Source organism: Scylla paramamosain, chromosome 26 (assembly GCF_035594125.1).
Source record: "Scylla paramamosain isolate STU-SP2022 chromosome 26, ASM3559412v1, whole genome shotgun sequence".
In the NCBI taxonomy this organism is placed as follows: Eukaryota; Metazoa; Arthropoda; class Malacostraca; order Decapoda; family Portunidae; genus Scylla; species Scylla paramamosain.
The window spans coordinates 1,472,501-1,491,415 of NC_087176.1; the positions used below are offsets into that span (position 1 = coordinate 1,472,501).

Here is an 18,915-nt window from a genome sequence, read left to right on the forward strand (position 1 = left end):
ATAGATAGAAAGATTGATTGACTGATTGATTGAGTGACTGATTGATAGATAGATGGATAAATAGATAGATAGATAGATAGACAGATACATACAGACAGACAGACAGACGAATACATAAATGGACTGATAGATAAATTGTAATATTATACAATAACAATTACAGCGAGTTCCATCCTTTCTCACTTAGTAGACTTTCCATTCCGAGACAGTTAAACAGACAGACAGACAAATAGATAGATAGATTAATAGATAGATAGATAGAGACAGATAGATATACACAGAGATAAACAGACAGGTAGAGGGAAACAGACAAACAGACAGCCAGATAGATAAACAGATTAAGAGAGAGAGAGAGAGAGAGAGAGAGAGAGAGAGAGAGAGAGAGAGAGAGAGAGAGAGAGAGAGAGAGAGAGAGAGAGAGAGAGAGAGAGACAGATACGTAGAGAGATTGATTGACTGAGATAAAAATAGACAGATTGACAGAACAGACAGATACAAATAGACAGCTAGACACACAGACAGACAAACAGAAAGACAAATACGCGGAATATTTTTTGGCCAATAACGCAAAAGAACATAAGAAAATAAGGGGAGTAAATGGTTCTACATATGACAGGTCTTGCGTAGAATATACCTACTAATATTCACCAGTCACCTGTCCATTAATATATCTAGTCTTTTAAACCTTCCTACTCTTCTTTCAAACCTTCCTTGATATTTACAACTAGATATACATATTTTCTTAGTTATTAAATCTTTGATGCCAAAATCCACCGAACAAATGAATATAAGGAAATAATGAAAACTGCAAGAAGCCACCAGGGTTACACGTGGCAACCCGTATATATAGATAGATAAAAAGATAGATAGAAAGACAGATAGGTGGACAGACAGATAAGTACCGGAACACTTTAGCCAGTAACACATGCAGCAAACTTTAACACGGTAGTCATCTTTAACACGATGGTCACGAATAATCTCCCAAAACTCTCTGATTACTTAATCCTTCATGATTTGTTGGCCCATTTCAGTAACCTTAGGACCAACATGGACTTACTGAGTAAATATACAAACATACATACAAATATAACTCGATCACACTTTTCGTTATCATTGATGTCTTTCAGTACCATATTCTAAACCAGTGTACTTAAGTAGAAAAAGGACATGAAAAACCTGCCAAAAGAAACTGGAAAGCGTCTACTGAATGGAGGAAATCTATGTGACAGGAGACGGATAGATGGCACAGACGGGGAGCAATATATGATACAACAGAGAGAAACAGCCGGAGACTTACACGTGGCAAATTCCTGACACTAGAGAGAAAACAAGAAATACCAAGACGACAGTTAATGAGATGAACTTCCGAGCTACTGAGAGTACGAGCAAAATGTGATGTAATGGAATGAAACAAATAAAGACTGTTACATGGGGATCAACTCCTGACAATAGAGAAACGGTGAAAATTTAATCAAGCCAGAGAAACCTTGGCAGTCAACCTCCGAAGCTTCAGTAGGATGCTTCAGCTTCATTCATCTGAGAGACGAGTCAACCTCCGATGCTTCAGTAGGCAACTTCAGCTTCATTCATCCGAGAGACGAATATGGTGACAAAATGCTGTGAAATCCATGTTTATCCTCATAATGCGATGTGGTTATAAAAAAAAATGACGTGTCAAGAATCAAACAAAGAATCTGTGTGCTTTAGCAGTATTAAATACACGTATTGGTCAATGCCTTAATGACGGGAAGTGGCAGAATATTATTTACAACCCTGTTTAAATCAATTCATAGAGAAAACAGTCAAAAGTCGAACAATCCATCCAACTCATAAATCAAGCAATGTAATGGTCATCACTTGAGCCATTCACTAAACAGTCGTACATGGCAGAACTAAGTAAGACAACTGTAGGTATGAATGTAAAAGGAGGAAGCCGAGACGGAAGTTTTGTTAGTCAAGGGTCATTATTAGAAATAAAAAAATATATATATAAAAAATCCAACATCAGTGGAGAGTGTAAACATCAATGGACAGTCTAACCATCAGTGGACAGTCTATCAGTGGACAGACAGGAAACAATCATCAGCAGATATAAAATAAAGTGTTATTCAGTCTGAGCAGTATGAGTTGTATTTATTTAGAGTATGATCTTTTGTATAGCCAGATTTTTTTTTCTTTTTTTTTCGGAGAGAATCCTCAGCTATTACATGAAATTAATCGAATGTTCCTTTCCCTTATTTTATTTATATATCCATTTTATTTATTCATTTATTTGCTATTTTTAATTTTTTTTTTTATTTGCATGTTTACTGTACATCACTTGACGGATTAAGGGACATTTAGTATAATTCTATTGTTTCCAAATATGAACAAGTTTGAGAGGAAATTACTCCATAACCCTTTGGATGTAGGATTGGAACATATTATTTTATATTGCATTTTCACACATTTTTTATTAAATTACATCACTAATCAAAACCACAAATTTGAGTTTTTTCTGTTACAAATTTGGTGAAAATAAATAATTTAAAAAATCATTAAAATATCCCAATTTATTTTTTTCTGATCTCTAATTATTGTACTGCGTGTAACTGTACACGTTTCTTTATCATGTGTCATCATTTTGTAAGTGATGGAAATTTTCATTATCCACAAACATATAGACACATTGCATCAAACGAATGTCCACTTAATTTTGGATCATGATGGGAAATCAGTATGAAAAACTGGAGATGAACTTCTGGTTTTGAAAATAAAGATTGTATACTTCACATTTGCCTCCTGCAGTGAGAAGTTCATGGTGAGTTAGCCTTTTTGTATTTTCTACTTGATTACTTTCCCGGACAAATCTATTGTCCAATTCCAAACACTCGATAAACTTTTGTATTGATTCTGTCCCTAAATCCAATCAAGGAGACACATTTGTTCGCCAATAGAAAATCCCTCCACTTTCTTCACTACCCAATCAGAGACAATAACTTATCCCTTCTGACGTTGACCAATCAGAAAATAAGATTTATGGGAATAAAAGTATCCAACATTCTTCCTAAAGGACACTCATCACCTGCACACCTTTGGCGGCGCTCCCTCCCACCTTGTCCCGGGCTGAAATGTAAGGAATCTGTACCTTGTGCTGTATCTCATCACTTACTTCAGAATTGTTTCCACTTAAGGTATAATCTGTTAGTCGTAGTGTGCCAGTGATTGGAGATTTTACGTGGGTAATATCTTGGACGTCGCTTCTGACTGCCAAATGTAAGACTTTAGCATTAATACTGTCGCCTTGTCTTGAAAGCTGAGTGTCAAATAGACGTGTAAAACGTAAGCATTTAGAACTTAAGATCTTGAGCGGTACGCCAAGTGTCCTGTTAACACAATTATGTATTCACCATTGTTCATAACTTGCTCTCTCATCAAGTCCATTCCATTACTAATATTCTGGTAGTGTGATCATCATTTATTTAAACACGGGAAAACAACACTTGTTACGAGTGTAGCTCCATGTGTTATGTATTCAAAGCACTAAAATTCCTTATGCTCGACAATTGTTACATAACAAAAGCTATGATATAAGAAAGATGACTGAGTAGACTATGCTGAAGGGAAAGCATTCTTGTTCAAGTTTCCGCGGCTAAAACAAGCCTCCTCTCTACAGGCAGCGAGCAGAGTGGCGGCGGCGCGTGCGTCCCACCGGGGCATGGGAGCGAGCAGGCTTCGTGTGGATGTGGGTGAGCGGCATGTCCCTCCGCGCTATTGCTCGCTGCACCGGCGCCAGCGTCACCACCGTCTACCGATGGATACGGCGGTGGCAACGTGAGGGACACGTTCTCACCAGGACAAGGGGATGTAAACCCCGCACGTGGAAGTCTCAGAGATCACTCGTCAGAGACACGAGCGAAACGAAGGGACGGCAAGACGTGAGCCTCTGTTCTGATGATTTTAACCAGTCTAGCATCACAAATTCCTGCAAGTACGTGTTCCTGAAGACACAAGATAAAGTCGACATAGCGGCGGCAGCGGTGCCGGTGCCCAGCCAATCCCGGCCCGCCCCGCATTCCTCGGGCGTCATTTGCCGCGACCCGTTGCACGATGGCTGGCCTTGCCTCAGTGACCTCGCCTCCCCGCTGCCCCGCACACCTGCGTCGAGAACATTCTATTTTCATGCCCCAGTAATCTCACCTGAACCTGTTGCCGTGAGGAACCACCACAGACTTGCCCTGGCTTCATTCATGGACTACTTACAGCTCCACAAGGGCGCGAGTAAACAACTGCCGCTAATGAGCGACTACGAGCACCAGAAGCGATGCATCGGAGAATCCATGTATCGATCAAAGACTGCGTAATATAATAAAATAAGATGTCTATTTAGTATATGTATTCAAAGAACGTTAGCATGAAAACTAAACCGAACCTATAAAGAAAATTATCAATGTAATTACTATATATTAATAATGCGATCTTGCGATGTTTAAATAAAATCACATGAATGAACAACTTTTTACTATCCGTGTATGCTAAAACTGCTACTTAATAACAACTCCTAAATGTAAATATGGTTATGATGATCAGAAGTATTCAGGTACTTCTCCCTTCAATATCTACATTTATAAGTTGTTACGTTAATAGTTATAGTTCTCCTTTTCCAGGTTGGTCTTGGCGCAGTGGTTCACGGCCTCACTACTGTGCTTGGCTGCTGGCGATCCTGCCCTGAGTTATGAAAGCATTCATCACAACAGCGTCAATGGTTCATAGCTTCGTTGCAGTAATCATTAAAAGACAGTAGTAAACTTCCTTCGTCATTAAGAATTATATGCAATGGCGATACATTGCTTAGCTTTAAACACATCACCTTTTCCTTGAATGCAACTTTTTTACATTTCTTATTTCCAGAGGACAGCCAACAAGAGGCCCTAATTTTCGCTAAGGCGGTGAAATCAGTCCTGGAAACACACCACGATCCGCGATGTTCTATCCTCTTTTTCTCAGAGGCGCCCGGTGCTCTAAAATCCTTCCTGGACGTGAGTAGTGCAAGACTGTCAATTTGTTTCACCAGTTATGCTAAAATTTTGATATCACATGAGTAAATAAAAAAAAAATAGGCTAAATGTTATTGTTCTCCATTCTATATGAGGTTAATTTTTCAAGGGTTTCGTGAGTTTACGTGTGCCTTACGGGGTGAGTGTGTTCGAGGTGGAGATGAAGGACCAGGACACTAACAAAACACACGCGCATCTCTCCAAAGTGGTGACTCGAGCCCGCCAGGTACGTTAAGTCACTAAACCTCCACTCTTCGTGACTCAATTATGATTTGTAATTGACTCGAGCAAGTAACTGTGTAAAAGAAGAGTAGAAACTGCATTTCATTCGTAATGCAGCAAGTCATCGATGCAGCCTTCACTCTGCAGATCAGGAGGAAGTACTGGTGCGTCACGATGGTTGTGCTAAGCGACGACATTGCCTTCCTCGCCGCCTTGGCCGAGAGGTCCCTAGTGATGACATCGTCCAGGCTAATTGCTCTCACTCGCCTTCCAGCACGTCTTTTCCTGGAGAACGAAAAGTTACGCACGACTTTCTCCACTATGAATGCAGTTATTGGAATCTTTCACGTGAGGAGCAAAAGGTAAAGCAACAATCAGCGGACATAGGTCAGACTGCGCTCTCTTGCCGCCAAGTTAGGCTACGGCATCTTGGCGTGCTGACTTCATGGCTCGTAACTCCTTAACTGGTATCTAGAGAGAAAAAAAAAAAAGCAGTTTGTCTCCAGTAGATCCCCAAAATCTATATCAATTTGAGTGGTCATTTAACAAAGACAAATTAAGTTTTTATGAATTTATGAACCATAAGCACGGCTGGACTAAGAAGAGGCTGTGACAATCCGTGCTGTAGAAACGGAAAGACGAAGATGATGAAAATACATATAACACTGCAAACTGTATCGATGGTGTCTATTACCTTTTTCGTACAGTAGAAACGGAAAGACGAAGATGATAAAAATACATATAACACTGCAAACTGTATGGATGGTGTTTATTATTTTTTTCAACAGATTCACCATGTACTACCTGGAGCCGTACAGCAACCAGGAGGACAAGATGACCCGCGCCGCACACTGGTCGCTGAAGGAAGGCCTAGTCCAAACCTCACGTCTCCCTCTCTTCTTCGATAAATTCATCAGGTCGGTATTTGTTGCACCCACCTGTTGTGAGAGGCACTCGAGTATGACTGAAAAAGAAACACTTCTTGACATGACAACACAAATGAGGAAGAGGCTATTTACGAAGTCAATGAGAATGTGAGGTTGGTGTTACTCTCTGGACAGGTTCAAGCGGCGTCCCACTCTGAAAATCGCCACCGAGGCTTTCCACTCCCGCCAAACACAAAAGGATGGAAGGAACACTGATCACACGTCTGACTACTTGGCGCAGGGGATTAATTTCAAGTATGTTTAAACGACTCATTTTGTAGTATTAAACAACAGGAACTACTACTAGTCTTCGCTATTTCTAATGGTATTCCCTTCCTCGCAAGGTATCGTTACGAGCACATCCCCGATGGAACTTTTGGCTCCAAGCAGGACGACGGGTCCTGGACGGGCATGATCGGAGCAGTTTTCAGGAAGGCGCGTATTGTTATTCTTTGGGAAATTATCCACCCTAATTCAAAACATCTCCAACAATCATAATTACCTGAAAGTCTTGCCATTTTCTTTTCAAACGGGCATGGGTTTTACGTTCTCTCTCTCTCTCTCTCTCTCTCTCTCTCTCTCTCTCTCTCTCTCTCTCTCTCTCGTCATCACCAGCAGGAGGCGGACTTCGCCATCGGACCGTTCAGTCTCTCGCCGAGCCGCGTCGAGGTGGTGGACTTTACGTCCCCGCTCTCCATTGAGTACTCCGTCATCCTGGGGGGCCGCGGGCTTCCTCAGGTGGACCCTTGGGGATTCCTGTTCCCCTTAGGTCCTTTTGTATGTGCGGCAATATTTGCGGCCCTTGTGGTGGTTCCCTTGATCATGGTGCTGTTGTTTACATGTGCCTCCTTCTCTTTCCTTGGCTCTGTACGGCTCACGTGGCCTGCTAGCTTGTTTGAAATGATCAGAGTGTTGTTGTTACAAGGTGAGTGTGTTTGATGTTTTGGGTGTATGGTCTGCAAGTTAGATTAAGTTAAGGTTCAGATAGGTTGCATTACATTATTTGGCTATTCCATCTCAAAAATAACTCAGATATTGAATCCTTTTCCTTAAAATAGATGGCAGTCACGTACCTCAAACACGATCCAGAACGATCATTCACCGCTATAAAGTGTCTCAAAATCTAAAGACAATTTCTCTTCCTAGAAATCTTTAAAAAAAATCACAGACAAGCATAGTGTTCCGTTATACTGATACATTGATAGTTCCTGGCAGACAACAGAATTCCCGGCGGGACGTGGTGGTGGCGCAGGCTGGCGATGGGCGGCTGGATGCTGACGGCGCTGGTGCTGATCAAAAGTTATGCTGGAAACCTCATGTCGGTGCTGACGGTGAGGTACGTGCAGCAGCCCTACCAAAGCCTCAGTGACGTGGTGCGCGATCCTTCCGTTTCCATGATCTGGCAAACCAACACAAGCAACGTGCAGTTCATTAGGGTAGGCGTGATTTTTTTTTTTTTTTTTTTTCTAAGCATGGTTCTGAAGCAGTTTGTGGCTAAAATACTAAATTGACGACTATGTTATTAGCGGGTCAATCTCTGGCATTATTCTCAGTACTTCTGTTCACTATCATTATCACCTTCATGAAGAGAGGAACTGGCGTTATTTTCAGGGGCATTTCTTATAATTATCTCCCTCCCCTCAGTCGGCGGAAACTGGAATTTACCGCGAGCTGGCTGAGGCCGAAAGAAATGGACGCACCAAATTCCAGCCAATAATGAACTTTTACTGGAGCGTCGACAAGCTGGTGAGACGGAGGGACCATGTGCTTATAGACGTGGAAATACTGATTATGATGATGATTGGCCACGACTTCACTTTCACTGGTGAGTATTGTAATCGTTCTCATATTATAATCACGCTGAAGTACAGAAGCAGCCCAGGTTTTGAGTCCCATTTTCAATATATGTACAAGTTTTGTTATCAACACAGATATCTCCGCAGGTCGATGTGACTTTTACAAATCGAGAGAAAAGTTCTTACCAGTGATGCTCTCCGTGGTCGGGCAGAAAAACAGTCCCTTGGTTCCGTCATTCAGCAGAAGGCAAGTGAGGTGAACAAAATGCAAGCCACTTAGACGAAAACAGGAATTTTTCAGCGGCATTGTATGTAAAGACTGGGATAGGATGTGATGGACATAACTCCTGGAATTCATTTTAAAAGCTCAAAATGTTTATTCACAGACAATGTTTGACATTACTTTTCTAACTTTATAACACTACCACACTCACAACTAGAAGCCCGTAACAACTAGGCTTTCATCAAGCCAAACGTTCAATACTAGACTCCAGGCAAACATAGTAAGTTCTTGGTAAAACAATATTATGATTAGGCCTTAACATGACAATTTCAACAACGATAAAACATAAGAATGAGAATAAAATCCGGTGTACAGTAATCTACCAAAAAATGCAACTGCCCACTAACTGTCGCACAAACTTTATCATTATTATTATTTCCTTTAAAGAATAAATTCCATAACGGAGGCCGGACTATACTACCACTGGGTCAAGTCGATGGTGCCGAACTATACGTCCTGCGCCAGCTCACCCACGAAGATCACCGTCAGCACCACACTTTCCGTGGACAATCTCTGGGTACGCGCCTCACGCCACCGTTTGGCTATTTCAGGCAGGCAATATGTTTCTCACGTAGAGCGATACCAGAGTTGTATAGGGAGGATTTTAGTGCACTGGCGACAAGTGCAGTTATTACAAAGTTTAACAAACAACAATAAAGCCTCATGCTCCTCCTAGATTTCTTAATTACATTGCTCTAATCTTGACAGCAGTAAAAGAAAATTCTTAGGTTATCTGATTACACTAATTCTAACAGTAGTACAAGAAGAGTATCAGAAGAATAATTTTATTGCATCTCATTACTGAACTGTAGTACAAGAATACGTAAGCAAATTAATAACAGACAAATCTCTCTCTCTCTCTCTCTCTCTCTCTCTCTCTCTCTCTCTCTCTCTCTCTCTCTCTCTCTCTCTCTCTCTCCAGGGCATGTTTGTGGTACTTGTTGGCGGCTACGTGGTCGGCCTCCTGGTCCTCCTGGGCGAGGTGCTCGCTGGCTGCTGCGTCCTGAGCGCCACCACCTCACAGCCTAGCCGTGCAGATGACTCTACGTGTGATTATTAATTTAATCAGTTTCTTTAGTGCATTTAACAGCTTATTGTTAGACAAACAGTCCTGGATCACTGCAAGGCGTATAATGTAATGAATTATTAGATAAAAAAAACTTTAATATCAGCCAGTAAATTTGCATTGAGTATTTTCGCCTTTGTTAATATTTTTTTCAGTATCATATTACCAGTGTGATTCGAGAACACGTGACTCATAAGATATGGTGTACAGGTGTTTCACTGTTCCCATGATGATGATGGCGCTGTCCTGAGCTCACTGCATACCATGACAAGGAGAGTGAGGCTACTTCATTATACATTCAACGCTCCAGTGACGTCTAGATATCTTTTGGCACATATTGCTGTGCTTTTCTAAGTGCGAATATATGTCATAGCAACATCCATGAAATATATGAATAAATATCAAAGGCAGCCTAACGAATTGTGCGTAGTTCAGGAAATTTCCTGTTCTGGAACATTCGTTCACGTCGGCATGCTCATACAAAGTGACATCCTGTGGACGTGACCGTAACACAGACGAGTATGTCTTTGTTGAGCTTCGTAGCGTCATGTTGGTCACGTGTGTGATTCCTGTATATTGGGTGTAATTCATGATGGTTGTGGTCGTCGTGCTCATTCCAACCACAAACTAATATAATGTGAACCGATGACATACTAGACTTTAGTTCCAAGAGATTTTGGGTGGGGAAGCAATTGGCCGAACCAGTGTAGTTTGGAAATCTAACAGGAATATGGTAAGTGAACAGCACAGCAACCTAGACTATATCGAGCAAGGCAGAGTATGAAATAAAAAAACCAGGTTCCATAATAAACACAAGGCGGATACACAAACAACGCACTGATGAGCGGGAACGATGGAAAATTATCTTATTGCTGTACTGGACTAAACTATAGTGAAGAATTGTTGATATTTCAGACAGTCAAGCCTTCGACCGTGCCCTCATTGCAGCCTGATGTCTGCTAAAGGGACAAGGTTTACAGGACACAGATAATTCCACCGTGAACACCACGGAGGCGCTAACGAGGCCCAGCAACACCAGCAGCAGCGGCCCCTGCATGTGCACCAAGCTGAGAGCGCTCACAAGCCTGCCAGGGTTCCCGGAACCCTCCCTCTCCTCTTCTTGATTAACTTGTCGTGACTTCATTCGAGTTTTTTTCTTGATTACGTCCAAAAATTCTTCCCTCCATCTCTCGTATAGTCCAGCCTTTGGGTTTTATTGCATTAATGATTTAGTAGTTTGATCGTAATGTAAGTAATACTATGTCAAGATTTGAACTTCAAAACTTCATAATCTGAACCTCACCTCGAGCACTGCCACCATGATCGTGTCCACTTGTCGCTTAAAGGGCGCGTCGTGAGGTAGCGGCCAGGCTGTCAAAGTGTGCGACACACTTTCACGCCCCAGGTAAATTTCAGTGCTGCCGTCCGCTAATATAAAGTGACTTGCTATTATCGTGGCGACGTAGCTCCTCCAGCCAACATGCGCTTCCCTGTAAGAGTGGGGAGTTAAGAAAACTTTTTCCAACGTTATCTGTCTTGTCTGTTGAAATTAACGAAACAAGATATCTCACCAGCCATCACGTGTCCGCTGCAGTGTTTCCAGGACGCTGGAGGCAAGAAACATCTTTTCCCCCATCTCCCTAATCACGGGTGTGGAAGAGTTTCTAAAATTATCGATAAATACTTGTGCGAAAAGTGGCACTGATATCCTGAAAAAAAAAAAAAAAAAAACTGCTGAGATAACGAAGACCGCTCCACATTTTGACAATGAAATTTACATGTATATTTACATTCCCCACTGTCCTCTCCATATTTCATACATTTTCCTTTAACCTTCAACACGCAATGTTCACCTGTCGAAAGTCTTCACTAAGTCTGCGATGGTCTCCGGCCGCGGCGGGTACTTGGGCAAGGTGAGGGAGGCCGTCAGGTTCCCGCGGTACACTGTTCCAACTATGAAGGCGAACAACAGCCACGCCGCCACCAGGGCCCGGATAGCGTGTGTGTTGGGAGGCTTTACTGGTAAGTCCTGGGCGAGGAGGGTGGCGATGACAGTATGAGAGGACACTCCGAGACTCATCCTGTTTTCCGATATGAGCCAAGTTGCCAACAGATTCGCCTGGAAATAGGAAACAACTAAGGATTACAATGGAAACACTTTTACTTACCAATACACAAAATACACATCTTTCGAGCAAATACATGGATTACGGTGAATAAACCGCGCTTGTGTGATATACAACGAATATCAGAGATTAGTTCATGCGAAGCCTACCAAGAAAAGAGAGAACGGCACGATGACAAGCACCGCCAGAACAGCCAGCCACACGTAGTCCGACAGCGGGTAATAGAGGCTGTGCCACTTAGGACTGAGGGAAGGCACAGCCGCACAGAAGTCTATGGAGCCAAACTCATACCCATAGGAAAAGTCGTACATTGCCAGACGCTGAGCCACCGGCACGTGATGCACGGGCGACATGAAAGCCTTCCTTTCGGCGACTAGTTGACCTATCTGCCAGAACAAGTATTGCTCATCTTTCAACACGTAATTAGTATTGTACCATTCTATTGATTCATTATCAAATCACTTTTCAATCTCACCTCTCTTTAGTATGAACGTGATAATTGTGTCCTGCAGCTGTAAGAAATAGTCTGCGACTATTCCTACACAGTCAAGTCTCACCTCTTGCCAGCTACTTGTTGGAATATTATAAATCTTGAAGTTGAGGTAGTGGCACATCACAGAGAGCAGCTGGTAATCCGTGCCCGAGTATATCTTCACGGGTCGCCCGTCCTCCGCCTCCTGCACAGTTTCATCCCAGTATGGGGCGTAAGGAAGCGCTGCCACATTTATTGTAGCACCGTGGAAACTTTAGGAGGGAGAGACGGGAAATTAGCTCTCCGGAATTTTTAATATGTCCAGATTAAAGTTCATTGGAAAATTTAATTATTCCACTTACTCAGAAAATTTCTCAGGGAAAGTTGTGAAATGTGATGCATTCTGGACAAGGGCGCTGTGTTTCCAGGTGGCGGCGCTTACCACCTGTGGGCCGCGGGGACTGTACGGCAGGTGTGAGTACGCACTGAACCTGTCATTGAAAATCAAGACAGTATGGAAAGATACTTAACTAAAAGAAAGGACGTGCTGCAAATTATGATGCAATGCTATGAAAAATTGTTTTCTTTTCTTTCCCATAACCTATGAAAAATATTAATTTAATTATAATCATGTTTCATTACTAGATTGCAAGTGAGCAAAATAAGTACCAGTTTCCTGAAGAGTCTTGCTGCTGGTTGAGAAACATGGCGTTCATCATGGAGAAGGTCCAGTGGGAGGAGAGGAGGCGGTGCACCTGCTGCAGCGTTAGGCGGGTGAGGACAAGGAGCCTCGTGGCCCACACCAGCAGGCGGTGTTGCAGCGAGGACTCGGCGAAGGCGGCGAGGAAGTCTGGGTCATCACTCACCACCACCACCGTCACGCACCAAGACCCACGGCGAATCTGATGAAGTATTCACTCAACTATGGCGAGAGTCAACTCAAAGCTTTCAGTTCTCCAGCATCGAGGCACACACTCTCATAGAGACCAGAGTTCGGTGACAGCCTGTGCACCACAGCCTTGCTCACCTTCCTCGCCTGACGCACCGCCTGGGACAGCTGCGTGGTCCACGTGTCGTTAGCAGCTTCACTGGCCACCTGAGCCTCAAACACTCCAACAGGAATCCCAAACTGACCCACCATCTGACGCCAACGTGATGCAAGTGGTACAGCGTGACTCGCCTAGGCTTGCAAGCTTAATCTCCAGTCTTATCTTATAATATGTCTAATATTATTATTCGCACACACACACACACACACACACACACACACACACACACCGGTACCTCATGGATGCTCTGTGCTGAGATAAAGCCATGCATGAGCTGCAGCAGGGAACACTGGACAGTCTCAGGCTGGCCGAGCACTGCCCGCACCGCCTCCCACCGCGCCCCGCCTGGCGAGGGACGTCACGGCGGTGAGGTTTAACATTTTCCATCAAGGGTCATAAGACCCTTGATGGAAAATACTTTATTTAAATATTAGTAATCCAGTAAATATCAGACGTGCCCTGACTCCGTATAACTCGTACTTCTACAATCATTACTTAAAATGTTCGTAAAGCGTTGGCCACTAAAATACACTAACTGCAAGGTTCAAGATACTTAAATGTAGTTGAAAATAATATATTCCAGACAGAACGGGAATTTCTATGGAATTTGTTTAACGGTCATATATTTGTGGTGGAAAAAGACCGTTTGTTGGATAGGACTGTTTTTTTTCCAACACTTGCCACCCCTGCACTTGACGCAGCGCGTATTACCAGCACAGGTTGTCTTTGTTATAGAAAAGATTTATACATTTATTTATTCAATTACACTTCCATCCCAAGTTCAGGTATTAAATATTATATCCAAATACAGGAGTTTTACCGTTGCATTACCTTAACATGCTCAAACAATATCATACCTGGTAGTCCACCAGCCACAACAGTCGCCTTAGCGATGGGCAGCAGTATCGTCAAGAGGATCAAGAGAGGACCCATTTCACTTCTGAGTGAACGGCAGAAATACTAAAATTATATTTTCATTCCCCGTAAACATCGAGTTGGAAGATATGATATATTTCAATTTATATTTAACTGATGGCAAAGTATTGGGGTGATAAAGTTTGACAGGAACATTGTGAACGACTTGATAATATGCAAACGTACAAAGGTTAAGAATGCTTGAATGCAAGGAGCGACCAGAGTGATGTCTAACCACCAGTATGAAGCTGCACTGGCGAGGTGCCTCTCTTATAGGACAAGTAGTGGGGGCAGGAAGCAGGCGCCGGCGACTCACGCGTCGAAGGCAATTCACCAGTCCTCCCCCCGACCTAAACACCACTAGTTGAATATCTTAATTATATTTCTCTGGCAGGTGCACACGTGAGTCATCCTTGCACATGCATATTTAGTTTGTGCTAGACAGCGAGGCTACAAAATCAGTGTTATTATTTCAGTAATAGAGTGGCACGTTGTGTGTGTGTGTGTGTGTGTGTGTGTGTGTGTGTGTGTGTGTGTGTGTGTGTGTGTGTGTGTGTGTGTGTGTGTGTGTGTGTGTGTGTTAAATATAACCAAAGGAGATCTGCATTTCAGACTGACAAAGAAACATTACTGTGATTCTATATTAAAGCTTAACATCCGTCTTTAAGTCAAACACCACAACCTGAAATAAATACTAATCACCTTTACAATTTTTCACTTGACCGTAATAACAACAAAATGGCAATTCAGCAGCGAATAACTCCGACAGTAAAATGAGATTTTAACACAAACATTTCGCTGTGATTTGACGAAACGCGGCAAATATTTACTGTACTCTTGATGAAACTTAGCAAACATTTTCCGCAAATTTATCATCCTTGATCCTTAAACATATCCGGACCTCCCTCAGAACCTAACCAACTGTTCCCAAGACCCACGTTTCCCGAAAGTTACATTCAGATCCGTTGATTTTTTCCGCCACGAACACCAGGACGGCGCTAACGAGGCCCAGCAGCACCAGCAGCAGTGGCCCCTGCATGTGCACCAAACTCAGAGCGCTCACCAGCCCGCCAGCATCCCCGGAACTTTTGCTCTCCTCTTCTTCTTGACGTGTTTGTCTTTGTTTCCTGCGAGTTTCTTTCTTGATTGCGTCCAGAATGTCTTCTCTCCATTTCTCGTACAGTCCTGCCTGCCGGGATTGTTGAATTACTAGTTACTTATTTTGATCGCCACACTACAGATATTAATGTATGGAAAATAAAGGCGTAATAGCATGCATGTAAGTTTTATCACCTGTGTATTCAGATTCTCTCTCTCTCTCTCTCTCTCTCTCTCTCTCTCTCTCTCTCTCTCTCTCTCTCTCTCTCTCTCTCTCTCTCTTACTCTACTGAGAACGCCATGTTACTGAAGTCCCTATCATAATAAATTAGTCGTGCTTCATATGTGGGAACAGAAAAGCTTTTCACGCATGTAAATATTATCTGCCATTGCTAATTACATTAGCCAAATAACTTGAGACTTTATACAAATGAAAAGTAGAAAATATAGGCTTTGTACTTTCACATCCTAACCTCACCTCCAGGACCGCCACCATGATGACGTCCACCTGCCTCTTGAAGGGCGCGTCGTGAGGCAGCGGCCAGGCTGTGAGTGTCTGCCGCACACTCTCACGGCCTAGATAAATTTCAGCGCTTCCATCCGCCAGAATGAAGTTGTTTGCTATGAGGACGGAGAGGTAGGTCCTCCAGCCAACGTGTGCTTGTCTGCAAGCGTGGGTGGTTATTGAAAACTCCTCACTGGACCCATCTTACTTCTTAATGTAAAACGAGAAAACAAAAGCATCTGCAACAATATCAACCACAAGGTGGAATAATGATGATAATAATAATGATAATAATAATAATAAGAAGAAGAAGAAGAAGAAGAAGAAGAAGAAGAAGAAGAAGAAGAAAAATTCTACAATGAGTAAACTTAAACATACTGCAGAAAGTATGAGCGGATTAGCGAGGCGCGTCTCACCTGCCGTCACGTGTTCGCTGCAACGCTTCCATCACACTCGAAGTGAGGAACATTTTCTCCCCCATTTCCTTAACCACCGGCGTAGATGAACTTCTAAAATCATCAATCATCACTTTGCTAAAAGGTGGCATTGATATTCTGAAAAAGAAAAAAAAATAGTTAACAGGTTCATTCAAACTACTTGCATTTATGTATCGAATCCATCACAGAAGTAACTGTATTTAAAATTCCCCACTGTCGTCTCCATACTTTACACACCTTCCCTTAACCTTCAACACGCAATGTTCACCTGTCGAAAGCCTTCACTAAGTCTGCGATGGTCTCCGGCCGCGGCGGGTACTTAGGCAGGGTGAGGGCGGCCGTCAGGTTGCTGCGATACACTGCTCCAACTATGAAGGCGAACAACAGCCAGGCCGCGACCAGGGCCCGGATGGCCTGTGTCTTGGGAGGCTTTACTGGCAAGTCCTGGGCGAGGAGGGTGGCGATGACCGTCTGGGAAGACACTCCCAGACTCATCTTGTTTTCTGATATGAGCCAATTTGCCAACAGATTCGCCTAAAAACAGGAAAAAAAAAAAAAAAAAATGTTCTCAACTAATGGGTACAGTATAAGATACATTTATGACCATAAGCACCCCCATATCACACAAAACAGTGTCTCTGTCTCACAACTATATCAATCACACAACGATTATATTATGTGCGTTTGTGTGGAACTATAAATTAGTATTGCCATCCTGACCATACCGCATACAGGGAGACCGGCACGATGATGAGCATTGCCAGCACTGCCAGCCACACGTAGTCCGACAGTGGATAGTAAAGGCTGTGCCACTTAGGACTGAGGGAAGGCACAGCCGCGCAAAAGTCAGTGGAGCCAAACTCATACCCATAGGAAAAGTCGTACAATGCACGGCGCTGAGCCACAGGCACGTGATGCACAGGCGACATGAAGGCTTTCCTCTCGGCGACCAGCTGACCTATCTGCCAAAACCGATATTGCTCATCTTTCAACACGTAATCAGTATTGTACCATTCTATTGATTCATTATTATTATATATATTTTTTTTTTTATGAAGGAGGAGCACCGGTCAACAAAATTGCAATGAAAAAAAAAGGCGCCGGTTCCCGAACAGTCGAAAGCGGTAGTCAAAAATTAAGTATCTTGAAACCTCTCTCTTAAAAGAGTTGAAACCTCTCTCTTAAAAGAGTTTAAGTCATAGGAAGGTAAAAATATAGAAACAGGGAGGGAGTTCCAGAGTTTATCAGTGAAAGGGATGAATGATCAAGAATCCTGGTTAACTCTTGCATTAGAGAGGTAGACAGAATAGAGATGAGAGAAAGAAGAAAGTCTTGTGCAGAGAGGCCGCGGGATGAGGGGAGGCAAACAGCAAGATCAGAAGAGCAGCTGGCATGAAAATAGCGGTTATTGCATCCTGTTTCATTACGCATCACATTGTACACTCTGATTTCTGATATCTAAGAAAAGCCACTAGAAATCCATGAATGTTTTGGATTAAGAAAAACCTCACCTCCTTCCAGGTACTTGTAGGAATATTATAAATCTTGAAGTTGAGGTAGTGACACATCACAGAGAGCAGCTGGTAGTCTGTTCCCGAGTATATCTTCACGGACCGCCCGTCCTCCGCCTCCTGCACAGTTTCATCCCAGTATGGGGCGTAAGGAAGCGCCGCCACGTTTATTGTGGCACCGTGGAAACTTTGAGACAAAGAGACGGCAGATGAGCTCCCCAGCACTTCCTAATTGTGCATCTTTAATATGTACAGAGTAAAGTTCATGGGAAAAATGAATTATTCCACTTACTCGGAAAATTTCTCTGAGAAAGTTGTGAAATTTGATGAATTTTGGACAAGGGCGTTGTATCTCCAGGTGGCGGCGCGCACCACCTGTGGACCGCGGGGACTGTATGGCAGGTGAGAGTACGCGCAGAACCTATCGCTGACGATCAAGACCGTATGGAAAGATACTCAACTAAAAGAAAGGACGTGCTGCAAATTATGATACATTTGTACAAAAATTGTTTTCTTTTTCTTTTCCATATCCTATGAAAATAGTTATTAACTTAATTATAATCATTAGTCTCATTACTGAATTGCAAGTGAGGAAAATAGGTACCTGCTTCCTGAAGATTCTTGCTGCTGGTTGAGGACCATGGCGTTCATCATGGAGAAGGTCCAGTGGGAGGAGAGGAGGCGGTGCACCTGCTGCAGCGTTAGGCGCGTGAGGACAAGGAGCCTCGTGGTCCACACCAGCAGGCGGTGTTGCAGCGAGGACTTGGCGAAGGCGTCGAGGAAGTCTGAGTCGTCACTCACCACCACCACCGTCACGCACCAAGACCCGCGGCGTATCTGATGTTCAAGTATTCATTCAACTCGACTCAGAGCTTTCAGATTTCACTAGCATCACTCATAGAGAAAAGGACTCAATAACGTAGCCTTGCTCACCTTCCTCGCCTGACGCACCGTCTGGGACAGCTGCGTGGTCCACGTGTCGTTAGCAACATCATTGGCCATCTGCGCCTCGAACACTCCAACAGGAATCCCAAACTGACCCACCATCTGAAGCCAACATGATGCAAGTGGTACAGCGTGACACTTGCGCAAACTTGCTACAGACTGCAGACTACAGCCTTATCTTACAATATGTCTAATATTATTGTACGTACACACACACACACACACACACACAGACACAGACACACACACACACACACACACACACACACAAACGTTACCTCACGGACACTCTGTGCTGAGACAAGGCCGTGCATGAGCTGCACCAGGGAACATTTGACAGACTCAGGCTGGCCGAGCATCGCCCGCACCGCCTCCCACCGGGCCCCGCCTGAGGGACGTGACGGCGGTGAGATTTATAGAGCGATTTTTTTTTCTTCTCATTATTACGACACTTTCAGAACAGTATTAAGAAATCTCAAGGATGTGTTTATCATTGTTGACATTTAAGTTAGTAAGTGCTCCTCGGAA

General features: G+C 43.3%; 4 protein-coding genes and 2 long non-coding RNA genes across 7 annotated transcripts; 4 read left to right on the forward strand and 2 right to left on the reverse strand.

The window, feature by feature from the left end:
- The first annotated feature begins 3,062 nt into the window (after nucleotides 1–3,062).
- Nucleotides 3,063–5,287, forward strand: LOC135113884 (uncharacterized). The gene is made up of 5 exons (XM_064029511.1): nucleotides 3,063–3,112; nucleotides 3,656–4,339; nucleotides 4,647–4,744; nucleotides 4,891–5,018; nucleotides 5,146–5,287. Coding segments are annotated over exons 1-5 (1,038 nt in total). The 5' UTR covers nucleotides 3,063–3,110; the 3' UTR covers nucleotides 5,272–5,287.
- Nucleotides 5,288–5,369: 82 nt separating this feature from the next.
- LOC135113885 (uncharacterized) lies at nucleotides 5,370–6,701 on the forward strand. Its single transcript, XM_064029512.1, has 4 exons — nucleotides 5,370–5,620; nucleotides 6,047–6,175; nucleotides 6,320–6,439; nucleotides 6,529–6,701. Exons 1-4 carry the CDS (start codon nucleotides 5,370–5,372, stop codon nucleotides 6,680–6,682), a joined length of 654 nt encoding a protein of 217 aa, XP_063885582.1. The 3' UTR covers nucleotides 6,683–6,701.
- A 105-nt stretch (nucleotides 6,702–6,806) lies between these two features.
- LOC135113886 (uncharacterized) lies at nucleotides 6,807–8,258 on the forward strand. Its single transcript, XM_064029513.1, has 4 exons — nucleotides 6,807–7,109; nucleotides 7,400–7,620; nucleotides 7,829–8,009; nucleotides 8,128–8,258. The coding sequence occupies exons 1-4, from the start codon at nucleotides 7,007–7,009 to the stop codon at nucleotides 8,238–8,240; spliced, it is 618 nt and encodes a 205-aa protein (XP_063885583.1). The 5' UTR covers nucleotides 6,807–7,006; the 3' UTR covers nucleotides 8,241–8,258.
- A 219-nt stretch (nucleotides 8,259–8,477) lies between these two features.
- On the forward strand, nucleotides 8,478–13,156 carry LOC135113887 (uncharacterized). Its single transcript, XR_010275099.1, has 2 exons — nucleotides 8,478–8,780; nucleotides 9,186–13,156. It is a non-coding gene; the product is annotated as an uncharacterized LOC135113887 (long non-coding RNA).
- LOC135113888 (uncharacterized) lies at nucleotides 10,395–13,398 on the reverse strand. Its single transcript, XR_010275100.1, has 3 exons — nucleotides 12,013–13,398; nucleotides 10,633–11,841; nucleotides 10,395–10,533 (listed from the first exon to the last, which is right to left on the reverse strand). It is a non-coding gene; the product is annotated as an uncharacterized LOC135113888 (long non-coding RNA).
- Nucleotides 13,399–14,397: 999 nt separating this feature from the next.
- On the reverse strand, nucleotides 14,398–18,855 carry LOC135113889 (ionotropic receptor 93a-like). Of its 2 annotated transcripts, XM_064029515.1 has the most exons (7): nucleotides 18,376–18,855; nucleotides 18,047–18,279; nucleotides 17,443–17,869; nucleotides 16,200–16,893; nucleotides 15,911–16,048; nucleotides 15,468–15,654; nucleotides 14,398–15,080 (listed from the first exon to the last, which is right to left on the reverse strand). In XM_064029515.1, exons 4-7 carry the CDS (start codon nucleotides 16,424–16,426, stop codon nucleotides 14,805–14,807), a joined length of 828 nt encoding a protein of 275 aa, XP_063885585.1. In that variant the 5' UTR covers nucleotides 16,427–16,893; nucleotides 17,443–17,869; nucleotides 18,047–18,279; nucleotides 18,376–18,855; the 3' UTR covers nucleotides 14,398–14,804. The 2 variants fall into 2 exon arrangements, with proteins under 2 accessions (XP_063885585.1, XP_063885584.1); XM_064029514.1 differs by having other exon boundaries at nucleotides 18,047–18,855.
- Nucleotides 18,856–18,915: the final 60 nt, after the last annotated feature.

What these genes read in the sequence shown, in the direction of transcription:
- LOC135113884 (XM_064029511.1), top strand. An exon ending in ATGTATCGATCAAAGACTGC is followed by an intron (nt 4,340 to 4,646) that starts GTAATATAATAA and finishes CTCCTTTTCCAG; the next exon opens with GTTGGTCTTGGCGCAGTGGT. An exon ending in TCATCACAACAGCGTCAATG is followed by an intron (nt 4,745 to 4,890) that starts GTTCATAGCTTC and finishes TCTTATTTCCAG; the next exon opens with AGGACAGCCAACAAGAGGCC.
- LOC135113885 (XM_064029512.1), top strand. Translation starts at nt 5,370, where the DNA reads ATGCAGCAAGTCATCGATGCAGCCTTCACTCTGCAGATCAGGAGGAAG. An exon ending in TTCTTCGATAAATTCATCAG is followed by an intron (nt 6,176 to 6,319) that starts GTCGGTATTTGT and finishes CTCTCTGGACAG; the next exon opens with GTTCAAGCGGCGTCCCACTC. An exon ending in GCGCAGGGGATTAATTTCAA is followed by an intron (nt 6,440 to 6,528) that starts GTATGTTTAAAC and finishes CTTCCTCGCAAG; the next exon opens with GTATCGTTACGAGCACATCC.
- LOC135113886 (XM_064029513.1), top strand. Translation starts at nt 7,007, where the DNA reads ATGGTGCTGTTGTTTACATGTGCCTCCTTCTCTTTCCTTGGCTCTGTA. An exon ending in GCAACGTGCAGTTCATTAGG is followed by an intron (nt 7,621 to 7,828) that starts GTAGGCGTGATT and finishes CCCTCCCCTCAG; the next exon opens with TCGGCGGAAACTGGAATTTA. An exon ending in CCACGACTTCACTTTCACTG is followed by an intron (nt 8,010 to 8,127) that starts GTGAGTATTGTA and finishes ATATCTCCGCAG; the next exon opens with GTCGATGTGACTTTTACAAA.
- LOC135113889 (XM_064029515.1), bottom strand. Translation starts at nt 16,426, where the DNA reads ATGAGTCTGGGAGTGTCTTCCCAGACGGTCATCGCCACCCTCCTCGCC. An exon ending in CAGCGAACACGTGACGGCAG is followed by an intron (nt 15,655 to 15,910) that starts GTGAGACGCGCC and finishes CCACGCTTGCAG; the next exon opens with ACAAGCACACGTTGGCTGGA. An exon ending in TCATGGTGGCGGTCCTGGAG is followed by an intron (nt 15,081 to 15,467) that starts GTGAGGTTAGGA and finishes CAATCCCGGCAG; the next exon opens with GCAGGACTGTACGAGAAATG.